General features: G+C 36.6%; 1 protein-coding gene across 5 annotated transcripts in view; it reads right to left on the bottom strand.

The window, feature by feature from the left end:
• The window catches only part of COL4A5 (collagen type IV alpha 5 chain), a 228,983-nt gene that overhangs the window by 3,193 nt on the left and 198,272 nt on the right, over nucleotides 1-27,518 (bottom strand). For 2 of the 5 annotated variants that reach the window (XM_032620467.1, XM_032620469.1), the window contains exons 37-50: nucleotides 27,367-27,493; nucleotides 24,506-24,586; nucleotides 23,759-23,857; nucleotides 23,145-23,195; nucleotides 21,657-21,842; nucleotides 19,704-19,712; nucleotides 15,608-15,616; nucleotides 12,819-12,952; nucleotides 10,036-10,108; nucleotides 9,828-9,899; nucleotides 8,879-9,007; nucleotides 7,958-8,056; nucleotides 6,249-6,461; nucleotides 1,446-1,623 (exon numbers count right to left, since the gene is read on the bottom strand). In XM_032620467.1, the coding sequence (XP_032476358.1) occupies nucleotides 1,446-1,623; nucleotides 6,249-6,461; nucleotides 7,958-8,056; nucleotides 8,879-9,007; nucleotides 9,828-9,899; nucleotides 10,036-10,108; nucleotides 12,819-12,952; nucleotides 15,608-15,616; nucleotides 19,704-19,712; nucleotides 21,657-21,842; nucleotides 23,145-23,195; nucleotides 23,759-23,857; nucleotides 24,506-24,586; nucleotides 27,367-27,493 (1,460 nt within the window). The remainder of the gene's footprint in view (nucleotides 1-1,445; nucleotides 1,624-6,248; nucleotides 6,462-7,957; nucleotides 8,057-8,878; nucleotides 9,008-9,827; nucleotides 9,900-10,035; nucleotides 10,109-12,818; nucleotides 12,953-15,607; nucleotides 15,617-19,703; nucleotides 19,713-21,656; nucleotides 21,843-23,144; nucleotides 23,196-23,758; nucleotides 23,858-24,505; nucleotides 24,587-27,366; nucleotides 27,494-27,518) is intronic. The other 3 variants (XM_032620470.1, XM_032620471.1, XM_032620472.1) reach the window with 3 other exon arrangements.

Here is a 27,518-nt window from a genome sequence, read left to right as displayed (position 1 = left end):
TTTCTTAATCCCCAACCCATTATTTTTTGGCCCAAAGGATATTTATTAACCATTTGGCCATATCTGTAGAAGTACAACACACCCAGAATGCTGGGCAAGTACCCAGGCACTTGGAGATGTGGCTTAAATCTATAAAATCAAGTAAAATACAGCTGAGTCTACCAAATCTTTAGTAAAGAGCATGAGGGTACCTTTTGAAATATGACTAAACCAATTTGGTAAAGTTTATCTACAAAATAGGGAATGCCTTTAGGGGATCTTTTATTCCCAAGGTTGGGACTGACAAAAAAAAAAAATCACACACAAAAAAATGAATTCCCATAGGATTAGGGCAAATATATTGAAAAGGGCACCATGGATTTGCTATTAAGAGAGGCTGAACGAGGTTTAACCTTTATATTCAATGTCAAAGAAACTAGAGTTTCCAGTGATTCACCCTTTATGGTTACTAGACTCCTAGGTCAATTGGGTCATGATCAGAATGAAAATGGCAATATCTAACATGCCTAGGAGGTCGAGTTAAACTAGGGTTCTAATGTAGCAACACTCTAGGAAATCTCTATTAATGGTACCACCCTCCTCTTAGTTACTCATGTGCCAAGTCTCAGCTACCACTTTCTCCTTCCCATAACTAATCATGCCAAATCTTATTTATTCTATTAATGTGATACATGTACCCTACTGAGAGTTCCAATCCACTCCTACCAGGACTACAGCAATATTCTCAATCTAACTGCTCTCTCCACCTCTGGACTATCCCCTTTGAAATCCATGTTATACACTGATGCTTCTGTAATCTTCCCTGAAAGCTCAAAAATGTCAGATGTCCCCATTACATACCAAATAAATTCAGAACTAAAACCTAACATTGAAAGCCTTCTACAGTCTAGGTCCAGGCTAACTTTCTGATCTCTTCTCCCTCTGCAACTTTTAGAAACTACATTCTAGACCTATCAGTCTACAACCCATTCCAATGTTCTCTACCTAGTATGCCTTTCTCCCTTATAAATGCCTGTGTCTCAAGTCCTTTACATCCTTCAAGGGCTAAGCAGTTCAAAACATATTTCTTCCATATAGCCATCTCAGATTTCTCTAGCTGGAATTAAATATCCCTTTCCCAATGCTTTCATAACACTTTACTGGATCTATGGCAGCACTTAGCCCAAGCCTGATACATATTAATTTACATATATTTGCCTAGTGACTAGACTGTGAGCTTCTTTTGTATATTACACTAGTCTATCATGGGTCCTGGTCAAAGTAGATCCCTGATAAATATGGATCGAACTACATACTGCACTGAGTATTATAAAGGCACCTCTATTCTACCTAACCTGAGATGAATATGATCAGATTATTAGCTTTGGACTCATTTCTAACTAGCTAAACTAACTAGCTAAACTAACTGGAGATTGATAAAAATCAAAGGTATACCAGTGTCTCACCGACTAATGAATGGCTGGATGCTCTGGCCCTTCAGGGGCTCCATGCTCATTGGCATGGGCTCTGGGGTGGAGAGCCAGTAAGAATAGTCATTTCTTGAAGCAAAGTTGCAAACATTATTGATGTTGCAGAACATGAAAGGCATGGTACTGAAGCGACGAAGGCAGCTGCCAGCCGTTCCTGGGAAGAATGGGGAGAAAAAGAAAAAATGTCATGATGATTAGTTTCTTCTAACATACTAACAACCTTTTAAAGAGGAACTTTCCCCCATCTCTTAGATAATAAATATACTTTACTTCTTCAGTTATAAGATGCACATTTACTCATGTTTTTACATCTCTAAAATCAGGACAGATCTTACAACTTATGTAGACATTTATTGTGGTAGCTTATTATATACTCCCCAGCACTGTTTTTAAACTGGTGAGGCATCTTATAAACAATGGTGTCTTATGGAGAATATTGGGTAATTTATTGTAGACGAGTGAAAGGCACACACTGATTCCTTATAATATCATATCAGTATTTCCTCTCCGGGCTGTCCTCGCTTCTTCCAAGACATCCCCAGTGTATGTCTTATGTGGGTTCACAATCTCTTTAAGCCTAGGGAAAACTGTAGTGCTGACTAATTATGCATAGCAACCATAGACAGGTTTGCAGGTAAATAATACAAGGGAAAAAAGTGAATAAGGGAGAAAGGAAGAACGTAAGGGGAAAAAAAAGGAAAGGAACTAGAGTCTTTAAATTTCTGAGCTGGTAGGGGCAATAGAGGTTATCTCTACCAGCGATTAGGCCATTCTTTTCTCATTTACTCACAAAAGAATGATGAAAAATGATGTAACCCCCTCACACATTTTTAAGTTGACATCTCAAATTTTTCTTCAGAAGTTTAAATTGATACTGTGCCAGTTATTAAGTTATTGGTTATTGTCTCTTGGCTTCAAACCCACCCTTCTATACTTTGTAATACCGGAGCCTGGAATTTTGCAAACCACATTTCAACATTGCCAGCTGTCATTTGTAGTGTTTTGTGAATATTTATATTTAAAAACAAACTTTGACATCACTCTTTTAAATGTATCCAATGTAAGTATTTGAAACCTAACAATAAACCTTTTGAAAAGTGCATAAACTCATCTTTAATAACTGGAAATTATACAGTGCTCCTTTTGCATTTGGAAATTATATTTCCATTCCACTTCTCTCACACAGTTTTATCCTAATGTATTTTTTTTTATTTTTGAAAGTCTTTTACTGATTATCCAATCATAGTTTTCTGAAACAAAAATTTAAAGTAACTTTTAAAAACTTTCTGTGACCCTAAGGCTTTACATGTTAAATATTTTATTTTGAATGGTCATCATCATAATAATTACTAATTCACATTGATCAAAAAGATAGTTTATTATAAATTTTGATAATTACTAAACGTTAAAAGAAAACTTTTATTGGAAATGCATTTCCTAATGAGATGGATTAGAAGTGAATTATAGAGCCTGAGTTGATGGAGACTTTAACAAAGCCATTTTGAATTGTTCCTCTGAATTTGTCCCCTAGAGGTTTTCATGTTTCAAGGCAATATGCCATAGTATGAGTCTTTTATAAAGTGGGAGATGGGTGGTAGTGAAAGGGGACGTGGGAAACAAGATTATCCAAAGCACATACACAGGCAGTTCGACTTTAGGAGAAAGTACATATGAAAGTTGAGGATTTGTAAACTAAGTCCTTTAAAATTATACATTGGAAATTCCTCATGTATCCAAAGGGGTATGCTTATCTCAGGCTGAAGGTGACTGACAAAAGACCAATAATTCTTAAAACTGGTAGACTGTCAGAATCACTGGGAATTTTTATATAATAGGTTTGGGATGGGCCTAGGAACCTTTTCAAAAGTTCCCCAGGTTGAAAAGCATTGATTTATTGTAATTTATACTTTTTTCAGAAAAAAATGGCTCAGAGAGGTGAACGATTTCAAAGTCATGTGAGAGCAAATAACAAAACTGACATAACTGAAAAACGAATGGGTTTAGAATTGGTAGGTGTTACAAATGAAACTATCTTCAAAATAGAAACAGACTCACAGACATAGAGGACAGACTTGTGGTTGCCAAGGGGTAGGGGGTTTGGGGAGGGTTGAACTGGGAGTCTGAAGTTAGTAGATGCAAACTATTATGTATAGAATGGATAAGCAACAAGGTCCTACTGTATATAGCACAGGGAACTATATTCAGTATCCTGAGATAAACCATAATGGAAAAGAATATAAAAAAGAATGCATATATATGTATAACTGAATCACTTTGCTGTACAGCAGAAATTAACACAACATTTTAAATCAGCTATACTTCAATAAAAAAAAAAGAATTGGTAGGTGTTGGAGTCAATTCTTATCTCCATCACTTTCTGAGTGTGTGGTTTTGAATAAGTCACTTAACCGCTTAGCCAGTTTGTGTGTGTGTGTGTGTGTGTGCGCGCACGCGTGCGCGTGCATGTGGGTGCGTGTAGTGGAAAAATACAATACTTGTCCTATATCATTCTTGATCATAGTTGTGAAAATCAAATTGGATAATGAATATGAAAGTACTTTTAAATTATAAAGTAATTTAAAAATAAAACTAACATTACTAATCAGGGACAGAGATGGAAATATCCCTGGCCTCAGAAAGAAAAGGAAGATGTGCATAAAAGGAATGCCCATAATGATGAGAACATGGGTGTTTGGTTATATTTATGCTGTAGGCTACCCATAATGATGCAGAATTCTGGTTATAGTTTCTAAACATTCAAAGAGACTGTGATCTCATGAACTCTCAATGCCTCTATTAAAACTATAGACTAATGGTCCTAGTATGCTTTTTTTCTCCCAGACAGAACAGTTTTAGTATTCAGTGTGTTTCCTCCACCCTCTTTTTTATACACCATAATCCTTTCACTAATCCAGCAGAGACTATGTATTTACTTAATCAGGTGATTGTTTCCTTAACATCAAACCTATAACTATTCTTTGCTTAGCCATCAAGATATCTCCAGTTTGATCCTTGAGTGAGCTCTAAGCATAGACCCTTGCAATCCAGTATCACACTTGGGATCTTGGGCCCTATCATGGCCTTCCTATGTCTGAGGCATAAGCTGTACCTGAGTCAGGGCCAGTTTATAGCCTCTACGTCTGAATACATACTATGATGGGTCTCGTTTGACCAGATACACACATTTTGAAAAGTTATAGTGATATACAGGGTAAGAGATCCCATTTTTTCTTTGCATTACATTTGTGAATTTCATGATGTTCAAAAACATCTAATGCTTTCTATTCACTAGATAGGTTAGAGATTTGAAGTTTATAAGCTTGATTACGGGTATAAGCTAGACTCTGACAGTAAAGAGAGAACGGAATAAAAGGAGAAAAAGTTTATGGGAGGGCTTCCCTGGTGGCGCAGTGGTTGAGAGTCCGCCTGCCGATGCAGGGACATGGGTTCGTGCCCCAGTCCGGGAAGATCCCACATGCCGCAGAGCGGCTGGGCCCATGAGCCATGGCCGCTGAGCCTGTGTGTCCGGAGCCTGTGCTTCGCAACTGGAGAGGCCACAATAGTGAGAGGCCCGTGTACCGCAAAAAAAAAAAAAAAAAAGTTTATGGGAGAAAAACTAGAGAAAATTATCTAAAAGATAAGAGTATTTTCATAATGAAGATTTGTTGATTCTAAAATTAGAAAAAGATGCTACATAAAGAAAGCAAAAGAGAGAAGGAAAAGTAGCAGAGGGAAGATGAAAAGGAAAAAAAGAGAAGTAGAAGAGAAAGAAGAAAGCTGTTTGGCAAACTCCTACTTTATTAGGCTCTTTAAAATGACCTGTGACTACTGGCTTCCATGTAGGTAGATGTGCCTGGCAGGTGTGGCCATGTGCCCTGGAACAGAGTGAGCACAGCAGACCTCTGGAGGTCTCTGTTGCTGCAGAACTGTTTTCACAGAATGGCCCAGGTAAAGAGACTTCAGAAGGCCTCTTACTATGGAGACCCCAGAAACTGGAGACCTAGACTATCTTCTTAAATGTCTTTATGGAGGCAGAAGGGATAGTGATTTCTAAAATAGGCAGCCCCAGGTCAAACAATGGGGCCTCAAAATGAAAAGTCAGAATTCCAGAAAAAGAAATGTTAGGGATTTGGAAGAGGTCTTGAAAGTCATTCAGTCCAGCCTCATCCCATCAACAAAACTGCCCACCCTATAGCATAGAGAAGATGCATGAGAACACATTAAATGAAGTGGATCCTATATGGAAATATGGTGCTTTGTACAGCTTTAAACTACTCTGATAACACTTTATAAAGCTAAGGTGCTTATTCATGAACTAGCAAAATTAAGCAATGACCTTACTTTCTTTGATCTAGAATCCAAGATTCTCTTCAGCAACTTATCTTTAACTTGATAAAGACCAGTGTCAGAAAAGAGGAAACTATCTCCCATGAGTTACGAACACTGCCCCCTTAAGCAGCTGCTATACTATAGAGAGCCCAGAGAATCTGTTTCCTCAATAACTAAGCTAACAAAAGTACATATGGCCCTTTCCAAATGCCTTGCTTTAGGCCAAGAATTGTACCTCACACTAGCTAATCAATGCTTTTAGTTTAAAGTTAAATATTATTTATTTAAAACTTATAGTGAATATATTCAGCTGCCCTTGACATGATCTTCAGTTTAGAAGCCCCAAAAGAATAGAGAGAGACACTTTGGCCAAGGCTACTCTAGAACCCAACAAGATTTTCAAAACAAAAACAAAATGCATAGTAAGAAATAAGATGCTGATTATCTCACCCAAGTCTTGACCGTGAGCTCTTTTATTTCCTTGTACATACAGGAGTGAAAAGCCTTCATAAACCTGGATAGTTCCCTGTGGGCATTGTGGTGCATCTGTTGTCTGGCTGTGACGTGTGATGAGAAATCCATGGGCAACAGAAGAGGTTCCAGGGGGACCTGGGGGACCTTGCAATCCATCTGGCCCGGGGGGACCATCCAAACCACGGATACCTATTTCCAAAGAATCATCAGTATACAAATTAAGTAAGCTCTGATTCCCTATTATGGCTATCGACACAACATTATGACCTTGTTTGATTAGTTAATATTTATAGAATGTCTACAAAGGCATTGTCAGATATCATGGATTTGGAGATAAATAAAATACAGTCCCTGCCCTCAAAGAGATTTAAATGTATTCTTTTTCTTCTGAAATTGGTTGATGACATTAGGCACTAAATAAATACTGAGTGAATGGAACATTAGATGGGAAAGTGTGATGCTTATTTGGGGGGGTTGTGTTATCTAGTCTCTTGCTGTACTAAAGGAGTGCAAACCCCATGACGAAATTTCAGCCTGCTGTTTTGTTCATCAGCGAGAAAGGAGGGGTGTGGCTGCCATCAACCTGCCAGCTTCAGTGCTGATAAACATTTTCCTTTGAATCTGTCTGGGGAATTATTCTCACGCATACCTTTTTGTTTAGAGAATAGGCTGGGTACTCTAAGGAAACTTCTCAAAATGTCTAATTTCAATCTACCACTGGTTCCCATTCTCCATTTGGCCACTCGAGCTTATTTAAAAATTTTCTCTATTTACAGGCCTTTGGCCACTGTGTGTATAGATTTTCATTTGGGGGAATTTCACAGCAATGCCCATATATGTGATGAAGATGGCACTAACTTGTTTCTTCCCTAGAAATACAGTTAATGAAACAGGAGGGTGTTGGTTCTAGGAGCAACACAGTTATCACCGACCTGCCTTGTTGCCGCTGCTAGTTTTTACCAATACAAACCTTTATGCTTATATTATTTAGTTATATTTATATTATCTAAAGTTGTTAAAACATATTGAGGGACTTCCCTGGTGGCGCAGTGGTTAAGAATCCGCCTGCCAATGAAGGGGACACAGGTTCGAGTCCTGGTCCGGGAAGATCCCACATGCTGCGGAGCAACTAAGCCCGTGCACCACAACTACTGAGCCTGTGCTCTAGAGCCTGTGAGCCACAACGACTGAGCCTGCGTGCCACAACTAGCGAGTCCATGTGCCACAACTACTGAAGCCCACACGCCTAGAGCCCGGGCTCCGCAACAAGAGAAGCCACCACAATGAGAAGACCACACACCGCAACGAAGAGTAGACCCCGCTCGCCACAACTAGAGAAAGCCCACGCGCAGCAATGAAGACCCAACGCAGCCAAAAATAAATAAATAAAATAAATAAATTTATTCAAAAAACACTGAAAATTATCAGAAGTTAAGTACAGTGAGTACCTGGAAAATCCTCATTTTGAGGAAAAGTTGGGTTTTCCAGTGCTCTAAACACATAAATAAAAACCACCTTTCTATGCTTCTCTTATATTGGCACATCTGTGTCATCCCATTTTTCCCAAGCAACAGACTCCCTACCTAGCTATGCTCTCTCAAGAGGAGGCTCTCACAGCTTCAATCGGAGGCCGTACGTCCAGAGGTCCCCCAGACTTAAAAACTAGTATCAGCAGCATGTCTCACCTGGCTGGCCTGGTAAACCTGGGTCTCCTTTGTGCCCTCCTGCACCATCAAAGCCAGGGAGTCCATTGCGTCCAGGATCTCCTGGAGGGCCAATTGGACCTATAGGAAAATGAAGTAGGGTTTTCAAATGTGGGTAGAATAAATCCACATCCAGATAGATTTGGGACACTTAGGTCCTCGAGTGTCACTGAAGTCATAATCTGGTTTTGTCTTTAATTCAGATAAATGAAGGAACAGCTCAAGCCCAGGACAAAAGAAGCAGACAAGGATTTAGCTTTAATTTTAAACAATTCATTTGCCTCTGTGGAGATTTCCATAATATGGCAGTTGTGTTCTCTTCGCCTTCAGAACAAGATAGAGCGCAATGCCAACTTTTATTATATATCTCACCATAGGCAAGGCTGTTACTGCCTGGTACACTTTATTTATGAAAAAACTGCTATTAAGCCACCTGATAAAACAGAAAGACAAGTTAGTTTCTAGCTTTCTTTTTAATCAAAGTTGGCTGCAAGCATAGAGTCAAATGGCCAACTAGATAGGATTTAGTTTGAAAATCAGGAGGCCTCACAGTGGGGAACTGATAGCCCACCAAATCAGCCTTCTATCCTTCTTGTGGTTGGGATAGAGAAAGCACCATATCTTAAATGCATATTAATTTCATTACAGAGATTTTAACAACATTAACCTAATCATTCAAGTTAGGATAGCCAGAGGAGTTAAAAGAAATTGGACTGGGCCTAAAAGAAATTAGGGCATGAGAAATGAACACTTTCAAGGAGAAAAGGAAATGGAACCTAGTGGTCTGGTATTCTACTAGTTGCTGAGACTCCTATCGTCAGAGACAAACTCTAACAAGTGAAAGAAGAATGAGGGAAATGTTTTCAAATACATAAAGCTTAAAAAGATGATCTACAAAGGTACCTGGTAAACCTTGAGGTCCTGGTAGTCCTGGTAGACCTTTTAATCCAGGCTGGCCTGGAACCCCTGGCGGACCAGCATCTCCTTTGATTACAATACTCTGTCCTGAAGGACCAGGTAATCCAGGGGGGCCTAAGAGGCAAAGCACATGAAGTTGAAGGTAGGGAAGAGAAAGGTCGGAAAGAATGGATGCCAAAGTAACCTCAGATCAGAATAAGAATTGGTTTGAGAGAAACAAGTTACATGTATTAGAATTTGCTATGTCCAACAGAAATCTGTTTGGGAAAATTATCATTATCTCACCCAAAAGGCTGAAAAAATAAATAATTTTCTTAGGGTCCATGGACAAATTAGGCATATTGTCTCAATTTTCAAGCCTTGAATCATGACTCGGTTACAAGGAAGTCTAATCCACTGCAAATCTGTGAACACTGGTGTCAAGGTTAGACAATTCTATTTGTTGTAGAGTCCATTCTGATTCTAACATCATTTGCAGTTCTTGTTTGTTGTGCTTGTCAAGGGACCCACTGAACTAACTAGTAGAGGAATTTAGTAGATGCTCTGTTTCACAGTTTACAGGAAACCTCTTTAAGTCTCTCAGCAAAAATAACTCTTTTCATATTAAAAATATACAAACATACTTATGTGACTTGCTCTTGTGATCTATTCAAGTGAATACGGGAAAGTTAGTATAAAGGTCAATAAAAATCTCATTGAAGCATTCTTGTTGGTCCTGCATCTACCTTAAACTTAAAAGGTCTGCTCCTGATATTACATTATTGAAATAGAGAGCTTGAGAAGATCAGTTAATAGAGGGAGAGTCCTGCCTATTTCCCCTCAGTTGTTGGGGACTGAGACTCTGAAAGTTTTGGTTGAAAGGCAGAATGCAAACTTTCAAATTCTTCAATGAGTTTAAGTATCAGGTATAACTAGCTCCAGAAATAACTCTTACCTGGGGGGCCAATAAGTCCTGGATCCCCCTCAGGGCCAGCTGAACCAGGTTCTCCACTGGGTCCTTTCATGCCTGCAAAGAAGGTACACACAATTGCACAGCAAAGCAACAGGGCCACAGCCTTTACCCAGCCAAATCAGAAAATGGGTGTCTTCTCCCAAAGTAGTTTAATGTAAAGAGGGAAACTTCCAAACACCCCTTCAAATACCTGGAAATCCTGGAACACCAGGGAGACCAGGATCTCCTTTCATTCCATTGAGACCTGGCCGGCCAGGATTACCCTGAATAAATAAAATCATTAATTTTAGAAAAAAGTTGGGAGGAGGGAAGGAAGTGAGGGCATAGGTGGTGATTTGTAGCACTGGCTCTAGAGTCAGACTTCCAGGATTCAAAACCCAATTCACCTCTTATTAGCTTATGTGACCTTGAGTTGTTTAACTTCTTTGATGCATCATTTTCTCACCTCTAACATACAGAAAATAATAGTATCTACTCCATGAAGTTGTTGTGAGGACTACATGAGATAATTCATATTAAGTACTTAGAAAAGTGATTGGCATATGATGTATACTTAATAAATTTAGTTATTATTTTACTATCATTAACAAAGACACTTTTTTTTTTTTTTGCGGTACGTGGGTCTCTCACTGTTGTGGCCTCTCCCATTGTGGAGCACAGGCTCCGGACGTGCAGGCTCAGTGGCCATGGCTCACGGGCCCAGCCGCTCCACGGCATGTGGGATCTTCCCAGACCGGGGCATGAACCCGTGTCCCCTGCATCGACAGGCGGATTCTCAACCACTGCGCCACCAGGGAAGCCCGGCACTTCTTTTTTAGTGTAGCCCTGATGTGGTAAGTGTGTGAATTAGAATCTAAGAAATGATAAAGTCTGAAAGACTAAGCAAAAAAATATAGTGGGCTTATTAATTAATTGGGTTTGAGGACCAGGAAAACAATGGGAAGAAGAAGAGTTGAAAATAACTCTAGAATGGATCTAAAGGGAAAATAAGTGTGGAACGATGAAGCTCTTATTAGTAGTAATGAAAAAAGAGGCAAGGCTGGAACATCTTATGCCCAAACGTAAGAAAGAACTTTAAAACGGGGGGGCATGTCAGAAAGTCACAGGATCCAGCTTGAAGGAGCTCCCAAATCTAGGACAGGTTGAGCATCAAAATAAGTAATAATAGAATAAAAATTATGAATCATTGAAGAGAATGAGAATTTATGAGTCCATAATGATAACAAATAGACAGTAAATAGAAGAGAAGGGAGGCTCTTGCTTACAGTAGGGCTGAGTGGTATATGTGGAGGTAGTTGCCACTATCACAGTATTGAACAGTTGAGGCAAAAATCATAAATAGATATTATATCTAGGGAGAAATTTTGATGTGGAATAGTATATATATTTGCATTATCTTAATGTGTCTTCCTGTAGTTTTGCTTATTAGTTACAAGGGGAAGAATAGTAACCATGCAGTGGAGAAACGAGGTAACAACTTGATGGGAAGATCAAAATTAAGATAACTAATGAAGGGCAGATGAACACCATGGGCCTCCATATCTGAGAACACACAACTCATGGAGTATTCCAACTGGGGATGCATAACCTGAATCTAATTATGAAGAAACAGCAGAAAAAAGAAGAAACATTCTTTTTTTTTTTAAATGTGAACGGGCTACATTTCTTCAAAAACGTCAAGGTTATGAAAGAAAAAAATAGGTTTAGAAACTGTTTCAGATTGAGGGAGAATAAAGAGATATAACAGTTAAATGCAATGCATAGTTTGGTCTGGATCTTATTCTGGATGAGGAAAAATGCTATAAAGGATATTACTAAGTCAATTGATACAATTAGAACATGTGGGCAGAAATAAAAATGTTACATCGATGCTCAATTTCCTGAAGTTGAGAACTGTACTATGGTTATATAAAAGAATATATTTAATTTTAGGAAATATTACACACTGAAGTATTTAGTGATAAAGGGACATGGTAGATACAACTTATTCCCAAATATTTCAGAAAAAAATACATAATTATACACACACACGCATACACACACAACACACATACAGAGAGCAAATGGGGCAAGACATTAACAATTGGTTCATCTGGGTAAATGTGGTTTTTCACCATTCTTGCAATTTTCCTATAAGTTTAACATTATTTCCAAACAAAAATTAGAAGGTGCAAATGTAAGAACTTGCATGAAAGAAAATGAACAGAACTCGACAATACCAGATTTATAAAATGTTGGTATCAGACAGTAGTCTTGAATCAGGCTTAGTGACATGTGAACTGGAAGGACATGGGAAATGAATGAGGTAGGAAGTGAGTAGAGAATGAATAAAAAGAAGATTAAAATTTCAAGTCTAGATGTCTAGAAGAATAGTGATAACAGGAAAAAATGGTTAGTTGTTGGAAAGCTTTAAGGACAATTTCTTTAGATATTTTTTTCTGCTATAAAGCAGCCACCAGAGTTAAAAGACTGAGTCCAGACTCTGTTGGCTGCAAAATCTAACAACAATCCTCCTGAATGAGGGAAGGAAGCTTTGAGGATCCATAAAGAAGTATGTGACTTTCTGGGTCACTCAGATGAAGGTGGAAAACACATGAACACAGACGTGGGGATATGCTATTATTCTCTTTTTACAGGTAAAGACAGAAACACAAAGTGTCTGTCTGCCTTCCTCACAGACACAAAGTAGAAGTGTACAGAGGAGCTGAAATCTGACCCTAACTCTATCTAATTTCAAAGTCTAAAATGTCCCCACACTCACCATGATTACTTCTCTATGGAAGGACCACATGCAATGCTCTTATATATATATATATATATATATATATATATATATATATATATATATATATATATGGCGCTTAGTCAAGAGCTTTGACCAGTAAGTGCTAATTAAAAATAATGCAATTTGGAATTCTCATTTGGAATGCAAGCACCCACACCCCTTCCTCACCAAATACTCCCATTTCCTACCTGGAGTCCTGGTGGTCCTTGATCTCCTTTCAAACCAGACAAACCAGGTTGCCCAGGTTGGCCCGGGTTTCCTCTCTCTCCTTTAATGCCCCCAATTCCAGGGAGACCCCGGGGACCTTCTGGACCTGGTAGACCTTGATAATGCAAAACAAATAATCACATTTCAGTATAACATAAGAATAGCATCAAAGTCAGGCTTTTACATTATCCAAATACTATTAGTCATCTAAATACTATTAGTTTGCAGAATAAAATCCAGACTACATTAAATATATAGATCCATGCTGACTCTCTAATGTAAACTGGGCTGGGTTCTTTTTGTTATTAACACTGGTTTGCAGACTCTTTTAGTTTGTATTTTATTATATATTTAATCCAATAAGCTCATATCTAAAGGAAGGGCTTTGGACATTATAATAAAGATTGCTTCTGTAATCCCTAAGTGTTTAAGTGAACCAAAAGAGACACCATAGGACGCTGTTCTCAAATTGGAAATGCATCAGAATACCCAGGAGGGCTTGTTAAAATAGATTCCTGGGTCTAACCCCAGAGTTCTGAATTTTGTTAGGCTGGAGAGGGGCCCAAGAATTTGCATTCTAACAAATGCCCTGTAGATAAACTAGTGTCCTGTAGCTAAAGTTGCTGGTTCATGACCACACTTCGTAGGGCAATCAGGGATTCAAACCATTTGTCTCATTGTGATTAAAATAAAATTTCTTTACTTGTAAGTAGCTACTTTTATTCAGCTTGTATTACTATGTAATTAAGATAGTTATTTAAGCAAACTAATTGTTTAATTTCATTTTAGTGACATGCTTAATACATGGGAATATTTTAGTGTCAGAAAGTTATTGATTCAATATAGTACTTTTGAATTTATTTTAAATATGTTTTTGTATTATTTACAGTTCAAATATTTCTGAAGAGAAATAAAGGATTTGGCATATAACTTCTGAATAAATAATTTAAAAGGGGATTTGGTAAGCTCTTTCCTTATTCTGTGTTTTAAACTTTTCTTCCTAAATAAAGATATCAGGTCCATTAAGCAACCAAGAAGATCTGATAAATGGCCACATTTTTCTCACCAGGTGCGAAATAGCTGTTACTTGCCTGCAGTGTGCTAAGCAATAGCTGAGGTGGAGACTAAGTAGTCCTGCCTTAAGAAAATAATTACGAAGCCCCAAATAATGAACAGCAACTAGTGAGCACTTATACCTTCTCTCCTCCAGTAATCTTAGTTTTTCATTGGTTTCAACAAAAAAGGAAAATATGTAGGGATTATTTTTGAAGGAAATAACATAGGCATATGAATTTAGAATACTGAGTTCATGCTTACAATATGCACAAAAGGTCTCATTTTTTATCCTATCCTTTCCAATACTCTTATGACCCAGAATCAATGGCTACAGGCTAACAAGGCAGCATGCTACAGGGATTATGAATGCCGGACTCTGGAGCTAGAATGCTGGGTTGGAATCCCAGCTCCATTAATCTTTAGCTGTTTGACCTCAATAAGTTTATTAACCATCTTAGCCTCAATTTCCTCTTCTTTAAAATGGAAATAAGAATAGTACCTACCTTATCAGGTTGTTCCAAGAATTAAATAAGATCATATATATAAACACAGTGCCTGGCACATAGTAAGAATTATTTAAGAAGTCTTAAACAATTATTATTATTACCAGCATTATCTTCATTATTGGTAAAACTGAAGGTAAGAACATATCTTTAAAATATAAACCTGTTTTTAATCTTTCAGCTATATCTATGTGATTTCATAATATAACAGTGTTCTATCTGTCACATGAGAAAGAGGAAGCAGGTTCACAACACTACAACAATCATTTTATCTTTAAACAGTTTTAATCATATAGTCACCCTAGCCCAGCAACCAGACAGACACACTCAGAAATTCCCTTCCCAATCATAAAGAAAGGGTTGGGGTACTTTGAACTTAAACAAACAAATGAAAAACAACTTCTGAGTTCAAACCCCTTGATAGGGTTTTCTAAGAAAAATTGTTAGTCTCATCCATATGTATAATTTGGACTAGAAATCAGGTAGCAAATCAGGTCATTAAGAGAAAAGTAAACTATCTGTGAATCAGCCTAACAATGACTAGGGTAAGAGTAAGAGGAAGAAAAAAAGGAACATTTTACACCCTGCTTCCCCAGTTTGAAAAGTAAACAGAACATTGTTATCATTTGGAAAAAAAGCAGGCATATTTTGGGCATTGCTCTGTTTGCAATTAAAAGGAAATTTGGGGAAATTTACATGTTATTAACTCAGACCTGTTGTTCTAGAGTCTCTCAAATTTAAATTACTGATTTGCTAATGATACAAGATTTATTTTTAACAATACTCAGTAGTTACCCTCTTCCATTACTGAAAATAGCCATGAAAACACAGATCTGATCAATCTCAAGGAACAAAAATTCAAGAAAATAAAATCAATATACAGAGGTTACAAATGGGCCAGATGCTTGCCTGAATATCTTAATGCAGTCTTAAAAATAAGTGTATTTCCACTTAAAATTCAACATGTTTCTATGTATGAATTACCTATTATAAATAATCGAAACCACGAAGACCTAATGTCATTTCAAACTTGATTATAAACAAGTCACATTACCTTCACCAAAATGTTAAATACCAGAGCAGGTAGTATTTGAGGATAACAGCACTCTTCAATGACTTCTGAATTATAGCAAAAAAAGTGCATTTCTCTTGTCACACATACAAAGCATTAAAAAAAAAAAAAAAAAGAATTGACCAGTGAAGAGTCTAACCTTGAAAACCTGGGAAGATCAGAGTTCACCAAAGCCCAAAGATCGATGTTAGCAGTATCAGACATCACACAGTACAAAATAAGATTATGAGTTAGAAGTGGTTCACATTATAGCACAAGTTAAACAATAATCCTCTTTGCCAGCATTTCTTATACCTACAGCGTAATCAGTATGCAAACAGGACCCTACAGGAGTATAGAGAGCCAAATATTTTAAAATAGAGCTTATTCTAGAAAATAAGCTGCTAATTTTCATTAATGCAAAAAATGCAAAACTCTACTGAAGACATGTTAACACTGCTACAGTGGCTTTCCAAAAGTTAGCACCTTCAAAACATTAAAGTTGGAAAGGTAGTGCCACTTCACTGATAGCCTTCTATTCCTCTGGGTAAAACTTTTGGGTAAAAGTTTATCTTGGCCTCTGCCATTCTTTAGTAAAAACATGAGGTGCAAATTTATTGGTGTGTGCAGGCTGCTCCAAGGAGCTACAGTTAAATTTAAAGGCCTTATTAGACAAATATACAAAGATCATAGGTGATCAAATAGAGAAATTAAAACACGAGTATACAATGGCCATTACCAACTGTACTTCTGTTTGTCTTCTTTGAAAATCATTCCATGAAGCCAGATAGTGATTTTTAAAAATAATCCATCAAGAGGCGTTCTTCTGTGCATTATTACTTGTAATAAGTTACTCAAAGACAAAAAGACAATATATGTTTGCTCACTATTGAGTTCGAATTTTCCAAAGATATGAAGACCATCAGTGAAGGGGCACTTCAAAGTATTTTGGCATGCAATATCCCACCCCAAACCACAGAAAATATCACATTTACTTTATATTATTCAATGCACATATTAAAATAGGCTATTAACTATTAAAAGAAGGATCATTAAATAAAAAGATAAAAAGCCTACAAACAGGACAACCCTTGGTTAATGTTAATTGACTATAAACACAATTCCCTTTTCTTACAAGTCTTGTTATGATTTATAAGCACTGAGGTTAGCAGAGAGAATAAATTGTGCTAGAGCACTGAATCCTAGGAATCAGAAGACCTAGGATCTATTCTTGGCTCTACTAGTTATATCTGTGGGATTCTGGGTAATTCAATCTCTCTGAGCTTGTTTTCTCACCCACATAATGGGAATAGTGTTGTCTGCCCTAACCTCCTTCAGAGTTGTTTTAAAGATCAAATTCATTTTAAAAAATGTTGACCTGATATCTGCCATGTGAAAGATGCTACAGGGAACACAAAGATTAGCTAGACCCAAATTCTGCCTTCAAGGAGCTTATAATGAAAGTATGTTACATGATATAAATGGTGGTATGTCATATAAATATAAAACATTGCTATGACTACCTAGTGATAAAACTTTTAAAGCATTTGACAATTTGAAATTCAGGAGGCCAAAAATCAGTTTCTGTTTGTTTAAGTGGTTTCTAAATCACATACAGCAAACTGACTCAAGACAACACTTTGAGCAGAGTCTGGCAACACAATTAGCTAGATAAATTAGAATTCCTACCAAAGATAATTCAGAGTTTGAGTAAAGACATTTTATATATGTGTTTGATATAGAAGGACCAAAACAAGAACTCTTAGAAAAACATGTCATTGAACTATATGATATTTCAGTCTGAGTAAGTAACAAGGAAAACTTCAGATCATATCATAGCAAAACTTCTAAGACTTTAATTTCTAAAAGGTAACATTTTAATGAGCTATATGCCAAGTCAATTTTGTACATGAGGCTCTCAATCCATTATTTCTCAAATGATCTAACAAAGTTTAACTGAAAAACAAAATAAAACAAAAATCTCAAGTCTTGTATATACGTGGTAATAACTAAAGATAAGCTGATAAATTGACTGGTAAATTTTAAATCCAGTTTCCACTTAAGGTTGTAGTCTTCAACTGTTGCAAAGAAGAGAACGCTGCAGATACCAGATTCCAATAACTATGTAATTTAGAGTACATCTGGTAAATAAGTTGTCAAATCAGTTTTAAAGTAATGTGGCTACTTTCCTTTTTCTTCTTTGAATATATTCTAGTGCCTCAGAAGAAAACAATATTCTAGCTGACAGTAAAGTCTGGAAGTGATCAAGGCAGCAGACTTCTATGTAAGTCAGATAGGACAGGACTCAAAATTACTTCAAAGAATACCCTAGTCTTCTCTTTCTCTTGGCAATAGTTAAATATCATGTGTTTGTCTTAAACTTTTTGATGACATCCATTTAGGAAAAACACAAGAAGCAGTTAGTAGGGGTTGATGGAGCTTTTGAGTTAACAGAAAACAAGAAAGCGAAGTCAAGGCCCAGTCTGCTATCTATAAGAGTCTCCTAAAATGGCAGAAGCAGCTTTGCTCCATCACTTATCATACTTATAACTAGAATAAGAGGCCAGATCATAAGCATCAAGCTATATAACTGCCTTTGTGGAAAGATGATACATGTTACTAGTAGAACAGACACTTAACGGAGTACTGGAGAGCCCCAAGTCAGATTCCCAGCTATGCCAGTAACTAACAATATGACCTGGAGCAAGCTTATTAACCTCTTTGGGCCTTAGTTTCCTCATCTGTGACTAAACTTTAGACAGGTTTCTCTGAGCCCTCTTCTCAACTAGGCCTCACCCCTTGGGCCCCGGCCTTGGTCTGTTGAGTCCAGTTTTAGCAAGAATCCTGCTAAGTCAGTTTAGGGAGAGCCTCCCCACCCTTGATATCTGATCAAGTTCCTCATTCCTTATCCTGATGTGTAAGTCCTTGGACTGCCTTTAGCGAGAACTCTAACAGGCCAGTTTAGCAAGAATCTGCTTACCCTTGATGTCTCCTTTTAGTAATTTTTCATCCACTGACTCCTTCACTCTGCTAGTGGACTATAAATCTCCATTTGACTTTGTTGTACTCAGAGCTGAGCTCAGCCTCTCTCTCCTATTACAATAGTCTCTCCCCTAATTCAATAGTCTTGAATAAAATCTGTCTTGCTATCATCAAGTGCCTTGTGAATACCTCTTTGACAAATGTAAAAATTAGGTCCTTCTAGATCGATAATCTATGGTTATATGAAATGATGGGTTTGTGGGGGAGTAATAAACCAGGGAATTGATTCACACAGAGATAGATGGCTTCCTAAAAAGAATCTTGAAAAATTATGAATTTTAAAATCATAAGAAGAGAAAATTTCCTGCCATTTCCAATAGCCAGAACTCAGGATTATACTTTTTCCCCTTTTAGTTCCTCCTTAGAAATTTGAAAAGGGCTATTTATCTTGAAAAATAATAAACACACTCAGATATTTGTGGTTCTTTTTACTCCTGATTAGGTGAACATCTTTTAATATGAATTAGCAGTTTTCTAATGGGCAGCTCTTGGTAACTTTTCTTGGGTGTGTACTTTTTATATGTACAGGATGAAAATAAGATTAAGAGGTTTCTAGTCTGTGCTGGTTGCACTGACGTTTTTATTTACTCTGTGCCTATTAGTCCATTTACATAGCAGCAGAATTTAGAACTTTGTGACAAACCAAAATGTGAAGATGGGATGGTTTGAAAAATTACAAGAGGTATGGCTCGTCGAGAATTGCATATTTGCAGGATCTGATAATACATATTATTGTTTAAAAGGAATGTCTTTTTGAAGAATAGTTCAATTTCATTTACATTAACAGATACGAGGCAAAAATAGGAAATACACTCTAAAGGTAAACGTAAAATAGTATACAATATACTTTTGAGTACTAAAAATTTTCAACTAAAAATGACACAAATATATGAATTTTAAAATGATAAATCAGTTTTCCTAATTAGGTAGTTTTGAGTTATTCCAATAGACAGAAAAACTGGACTCTGCAAGTTCCTGACAACTTTCAGAGATAGATCAACATGTAAGAATTGAATTGGCATATATGCTCTTAAAATATATTCAAACACTTGAAAATATTAGGTACAGGTGTATATACACCTATATACACACATATACATACACTATATATGTGTATATAAATAATATACACATACATATATATATATATATATATAAATATAAGAAAAGTTTCATACTTCATGCAGATACTATTTTGGAGTTAAGGAGCTAACCTGTAGGACCTGGATAGGGATCAAAGTTCACCAAGGCCCAATGTCATCATTAACAAAAAGGAAAAATATCAAAATTGTTAGAAATATCAAGAAACTAAAGCATTACACTAACTTCTTTCAAGTTAAACTTTAATTCAATAAAAGAATACTCTGCAGCTCATATTCATGCATCTGTATATAAACCAAATTATCACCACTTCACATCAACACTAAAATAAAAACAGCACGTGTAACAAATTTTGAAAGACCAAAAATCATTTTTATAATAATTATTACTATGAGTGTAGACGACAACAATCAATTCTAAGAGCAATCGGGTTTAAAATTCCATTTTAATATGTAGTTTATGAACAAATCAAGGAGTCACAAATACTCATCAGATGTGTGTTCTTCTTCTGACTACTTTTGTTATTATTTCTTTTAGAAACAGTTATTATTATTATTATTATTATTTTTGCGGTACGCGGGCCTCTCACTGCTGCGGCCTCTCCCGTTGCAGAGCACAGGCTCCGGACGCACAGGCTCAGCGGCCATGGCTCACGGGCCCAGCCGCTCCGCGGCACGTGGGATCTTCCCAGACCGGGGCACGAACCCGTGTCCTCTGCATCGGCAGGCAGACTCTCAACCACTGCGCCACCAGGGAAGCCCGAAACAGTAATTTTTAAAGAACCTTTGTGACTAATGTCTTTATGTTGACATATTTCAGAGTAATGTTCAGCATTGAGCTCTATTACTAGTAAGAATAAGCAGCCACAGTGCTGATTAAAATATAAAAAAGGATAATAGTTTGGTTTATTTGAATTATTGCATGCATAACCAAGCAAGATATTTGTGTCAATTCTTTACATTACATGCAAGAGAATTAACATGGCTGAGGAGCTTTTCACTGCTTTTCTTCAGTAGTAAACCAAAGTAAAACTTTAAACAACACTCTCTATAAACAGTCAAATCAGATCAGATAAAATCTAGTTTTGAAAATGATCTTCTGAACAAAGTATGTGATCCCATTTAATTCATGTTTTTAGAGCACACTGTATTAAAACTGACTGCAATCTCTTCAGAGTTTATGGAAATTTTCACTTTTAAATACATTTTAAAAATGGGTCAGAGACCTTCAAAGGATAAAAAGGCAATTGCTTTGTTTTTTTAATCTTACATTTCTCTTATTTTGAAAAAATCAATGAGGGCCCAGTTTTCAATAATTAGAAATATAAAAATTGAATATCAAGTCTCAAGAATGTATTAATAATCTATCTCCAGTGATTGAGCTCAGCGACATTAATTCAGGATGAAAATGAGCGTTTCCAAACTTACTAAAATGAAATGACACAGCACAAACACAAAATGAAAAGTGAACATTGGATGCAAAACTGAGACTACTAGAGCTGTTAACACAAGACAAATGAGGTATAGACATGAAGCTGGTATGAAGAGATCACTATTCAATTTAATCATGCTGTGATGTTGAAGATAAATTTGATTGCCTAGCTCCTAGAGAAGATAAAATTTCTTTATTGTGCTTGGTGACATTTGCTGATCATATGACAGAACCATAGCAACACTTTTGGTATGGACCACAAGCATCTATTGGGTGATCACTAAAATGATTTCTGTGATGACATGCTGAGAAGCTCACATTAAAAATGCAGATGACATTTTGCTGCCAGGTTATCAGTATAGCTTTATGTTTAATAAAAAGATTAATAAATCCACTATTTCCTTTTTTCCTCCAAGTTGGTATGTTTTAGTTCAACTTTAAATGATGAAACGCATTACTGAAAAGAATTATTAGATGCCATGGAAATGGATGGAGCTATGAATAAAATAAGCTCTTTCTTTTTAAGAAGTTCTTTGGATTATAGATTCGAAAGTCCTAAAGACTGAATAACCTACCAGCAAAATGAAATAAAGGGACTAATAAATAGACCATTCCCCTACCACTCATGTACATACCTGGTCTCCCTGGAGGACCTTGGGGCCCAGGGTTGCCTTTAGGGCCTTCCAGAGCTGGACCTGGAGAACCAGGAGGGCCTGGGGGACCCTGCAGACCAGGGAAACCATGAAAGCCTGGTTCACCCTTTGGACCTGGAAGGCCAGGGTTTCCTGGAATGCCAGGTAATCCTCCATCACCCTTTTGACCTATGAAAGTGAAGTCATGTTAGAGAACACATTAAATGATACTGAATATCAGGCTTGTCTGTAAGACTAAAGCTGCTCCCACTTACTAGAACAAGTAATGGAATTTACTAAGGTCCTTTCTACCTCCTACCAAATCCCCAGCCCATCCAGAAAACCCATACTGTTATTTCTATGTATAGAAATATAGAAGCAATAATAACTTGCATCCTAAAAGATATCCTTTGCATTAGGACATAGAGCAATGATCACATGACCAGTAGTTATGAGAAAAAAGGAGAAAAAATAGAAAAGTATAAAATATCTGCAACAATAGGTTAGAGATAGCTGGAGGAAATTCCTAACACAAATGTTTTGAGACTAATTTTTGAGACCATTGGAAGATATGGATCTTCAACGGTTGCTGTGTGTCCCCGAAGACCATTCTATCCAAGATTTAGAAACACAATCTAGATGAACTCTTTTCAACACCTTTTCTACACCACCGACGTGCTTGAGAGCAATAAAACAGCCGCACATTAGACTAATAATTTTTATGTTGGATTCATGAAAAAAATACAGGAATTTCTAAGAGATCTATGTGTGGTTTGAAAAAAGCCTCCATAGAATAGCCAATGGTCATTTCAGAACATAAACATACATATCTGTACACACATTCAGTCATTTAATCGACTACTTGGTGCTTACAATAATAGTAAGAACAAATGAGGGAAGGTAGATGTGTGTGCACACCTACCCATCCAAAATGCAAGATGTAAATTAAGATGGAGTTTTCAATAGACATTTTTATTATTGGTACATATTTCTACAGTTTTCTTATATTACCTTGGTTTTGGTTTCCATGGGGAGAAAAAAGTGTTTTTCTTCTGGCTAAAAGGGTTTTTAAAAACTTAGTGAAATCTACCTCTTCGTACAATTTTGCTTCCTTTTTTAAAAAATTTTAACATCTTTATTGGAGTATAATTGCCTTACAATGTTGTATTAGTTTCTGCTGTATAACAAAGTGAATCAGCTATATGTATACATATATCCCCATATCCCCTCCCTTTTGCGTCTCTCTCCCACCCTCCCTATCCCACCCCTAACACTATTTATGAGGTTAATGAAGAGATATCTATATGTAAATGTTCTTAATGGTGCATTTTTTATAGTACAACTCTTTATACTAAGTTGCTAATTAAGAAATGCTTTAAGATGTAACTCTAGCTTTGAGTTGTCTGGGGTTGTATGTGGAGATGAATAAGTAAGTGTACTGGAGAATATTATATTTTATGGACTGATTTAGCATGCTTCATTAAAGTTTACCAGAAAGTCCTGGAAGTCCAGGGGGTCCTGGGATTCCAAAGCCTGGTTGACCTGTTAGAGCATAAACCAAAAATTCTCAAATAGATAATAATAACTGAAACAAGGACAAACTATTTTTGGATCATTTAGGTTTTTCGTAAGTGCTGCAATGTATATTATATGAAACATGAAGACATTTCCAACATGGAACTACAATTCTAACATGAGAAAACCATATAAACTTATATTTTATTTGTGATGAGTGTTATCTTTAAAAACTCATGTCATATGAATATATGTGTGTATATATAAATGGAATAGAGATTGCATAGTGAAAGGAGGTCATCCAGAGTAGTTGACTTCTTGATGACAAGAAGTCGTCCAGGTAGCTTCTTGACATGAAAAATTGAACAAGAAAGGATATGGAGTTTTTCATAAGAGGGAGGCAACTTTATCGATAAATGTGAGGTAATATTCACAGGACGGAGTGGAAGAAGGTAATTAGGAAAGGGAAAGTATGTGGTAGCTTAGAGGGTAAGAAAGAAGATACAATTTCACTATGGGTAAAAAAGGGCAAAAGTTAAAGTAGACAAGGAAGAAATTAGAAAATTAAGGACAATAAAAAAATATAGCACCTGGTTCACCCTTCTGTCCAGCTGGTCCAGGAATACCATCTTGACCTGGTTTGCCTTTTTCACCTGGAGGCCCTGGTGGCCCAGGACGACCTCCACCACCTAAAGAACAGAGTACAGAAGTTTACACCTATCTTCCTAATTCCCTTTTCCTTACATATCCCCAATTCTTTCCATTTTGGCTTCAAATAGTTCTACCCAAAAGACACAAAGTGTCTCTGGGACACTCCTTTTAAATCATTAAATCTTGTGGAAAAGAAATACAGGATAATTTGAGAATAAGGAACTGCTTTATCATTCATTCAGTATTCAAAACATTTCACTTTCTCATTTTAATCTACCTTTAGAATATATAAGAAAGCAAGATGTGCATGTGTGGGGGGATGGAAGTGGGGTGAATTATAGGCCTTGTATGGGGCCAAAGGAAGTGATTTGCTTTAGAATTCAGTAAACAAAGAAAACTACACCTTGCCATTCTAAAATAATCAGAGTGTCTACCTACTATTATAGGATACTTGAAATAACTCTCCTTGGAAAAAGTGAGCCCCCAAAATAAGGTCCCATAATAATAATTTTAAGCAACTTTTATTAAGAATTGTTCACTTCGTATCTAACAGGTAGTATTAAGTGAATGATCACCATGTTTCTTTGTCTTGAAAATGTTCACAGCTCCCAGAAATGATTTGACTTTCCAAAAATGAATAAAGCCTTAGTTTAACAGAACAGCAAACCCTTATTTTTCATTCTTACCTACAGGACCAGGTTCTCCTGGAAGGCCAGGGTTCCCAGGAGGACCATTAATACCTTTTGGTCCAGGAAGGCCTGGGGTTCCTAGAGTAAAGAGCTCAATTTAATGATAAAAGAAAAACCACACTGCTTTGAGAGCTACAATTCAAATTTACAATTTAGAGTGTTAGCATAGAAACAGTGAAGAATAGAAAGAAAACCCAAAAAGATGCTGGTGTTTGCTTGATGATTTAAGAACAATTTTAAGTTTTAAATTGATTTATCCAGAGGTTGACATTATTTTATATTCATAATAAAAACAATTATCACATATTATACTGGTAGAATTAATTGGTAGGATTCCATTGTAGGGATATACCAAATTTTTAAGAATCCATTCATTTGTTGTTGGACATTTGGGTTGTTGTCAGGTTTTAGCTATCATGAATATCTATTCTATTTATGGAAACCTGGTCTACTTAGCTATTATGAGTAATGCTGCTATGAATAACTGTGCTGGTATTTTTGTAGACATAAGTCTTAATTTATCTTGGGTAAACACTTGGATAGGAGTGAAACTGCTGATTCACAGAATAGGTATATGCTGTGATTTATAAACAAACAAACAACAATATTTGGGAATTCCAGTCTCCAGATCCTTGTACAACATATCGTGATACCAGTTGTTTTAATAATAGCCATTCTAGTAGAAATGTAGTGCTAACTCATTGTGGTTTTAATTTGCATTTCTTTGATAGCTAACGATATTGATCACTTTTGCACGTGTTTATTGAACATCCGTGAATCTTCTTTTGTGAAATGTACGTTCCAAGTCTTTGGCATTTAGAAAAATGGATTGCATGTCTTGTTATTATTAAGTTGTAGAAGTTCTTTATATATCCCAGATATCAGTCATTTATGAGATACATGTTTTGCAAGTATCTTCTCCTAGTCTATAGCTTCCCTATTCATTTTCTTAATGGTGTCTTTCGATGAACAGAAGAAAAGAAGAACTCAGTTTCTTTAAAATAAAAAAAGAGTGTGGAGCAATTGGACATCTGTATGAAAAAAAATGAACCTTGACCCCAATCACACCATAAAACTATTCTTCGAGACAGACCATAAACCTAAATATAAAACCTTAAACCTTAAACATTGAAAGTTACAGAAAAAATTAGAATATTTCCATAAACCTGAGTAGGCAAATATTTCTTTAATAGGACACAAAAGCACGAACCATGAAAGAAGAGTAAGAAAGGACTTTATTAACATCGCATGACAGCATTAAGAGAGTGAAAGGCAAATTTGAGACAGAAAGAATCTATTTGTAATACATATCCAGAATATATAAAGAACTGCTCTGAATAATAAGAAAAAAGGCAAACAACTCATTAAATAAGAGCAAAAAAACCTGGAGCAGGCACTTCATAAAGATGGCAAATGGCCAATAAGTATATGAAAAGGTGTTTAACATTGTCATTCATTAGGAAAAGGTAAATTAAAACTTCATTGAAATACCTCTATATAACCACAAGAATTGCTAAAATTAAAAAGACTGACAATATCAAGTGAGGTGAGGATACAGGCAACTGGACATTTCACAACACAAAGTACTAACTACTATATGATTATGGCAAGCCACCAGGAGCCACCCATGGACATTCATACATTGCAGGTGGGACTGTAATGTATAAAATCACTTTGGAAAACTGGCACCATCTACTAAAGTTAAATGTACACCTACCCTCTGATTCAGTAATTCTACCACTAAGTTTTTGTGTGAGAGAAATGAGTACACGTGTCCCGCAAAAGACGTGTCAAAGAATGTTAATAGCATCTTTTTCCTTAATAGTCCCAAACTGGAAACAACCCAAAAGTCCATCAAGAAGAGAATGGGTAATTGATTATGGTTTATTTCTTCAATGGAATATTATGGAGCAATGATTTAAAAAAGCACAAAAACTGCTGACTGGCAACAAGATAAATGAATCTTACATTCACAGTGATGAGTGAAAGAAGCTAGACACAAAGATATATACTGTATCATTCCATTTATGTGAATTTCAAAAACAGGTAAAATTAACTGGTGGTGATAGAAGTCATAGTAGGGGTTACCTGGGGAAGGGGGGTATCACTGTGAAGGGGCATAGGTAAACTTCACGGGGTAAGGGAACTGTTTTATACCTTGATGTGTGTGGTGGGTACATGGATATATATATATATATATATATATATATATATATATATATATATATATATATATAATGTAAAAACTCATTTATTGTCTTGTACATTTTACTGTATGCTATACTTTAATAAAAAGGTGAAGGAAAAGATAACCAAAGGCCCAATGCATCCATGCCACCGTGCAATCCAAAAAACAAACAAACAAACAAAAATACAAGCGTAAACAGAGCAGGTACTATAACAATTGAGTCCAGACCACCTACTTGACTACAGTGCTTAAGTCCCTTTGCTTGCATGTCTCAGTCCTTATCATTTGAATGAACTGCATGATTGTTCTACCAACAGCTACCCACCCGTGCCTGAGTACAACATTCTAAGGGAATCAACAGCAGGCTAGGGCTTAGCAGTGTACATTATCACCTAGCAAACTAGTAAGGCCTCTTAGTTGACTTGTGGCTAGCAGTCAAAGACTCAAAAGTGCTCTCTGCCCACAGGATATTGTCCTGATGAGTTGGTAATGCCCATTTTCATTTTATACAGAAAGAAATTTGGGCAAAAATGTTAAAGAGCTAGTTCGAGATTGCTTTGCTGGTCCATTGCTAATTGAGAAATAGAACAGAAGTCTGTCAATTAAGAAGTTGCTTTGTGACATGGGTTAGAGTAGATAAGAAGGAAGCATTTAAGAAAAGTAATATTACCAGGGAATCCAGGAAGGCCTGGTTGTCCTTTTGCTCCAGGGGTCCCCGGTAATCCAGGCAAACCAGTATCTCCCATAGCACCTTTGATACCAGGGTTCCCTGGGTATCCCGGCAGACCAGGTTCACCCTAAAAACATGAATAGAAAGATAAA

The sequence above is a fragment of the Phocoena sinus genome, chromosome X (assembly GCF_008692025.1).
Source record: "Phocoena sinus isolate mPhoSin1 chromosome X, mPhoSin1.pri, whole genome shotgun sequence".
Classification (NCBI taxonomy): Eukaryota; Metazoa; Chordata; class Mammalia; order Artiodactyla; family Phocoenidae; genus Phocoena; species Phocoena sinus.
This window is presented reverse-complemented; position numbering and strand designations above follow the sequence as displayed.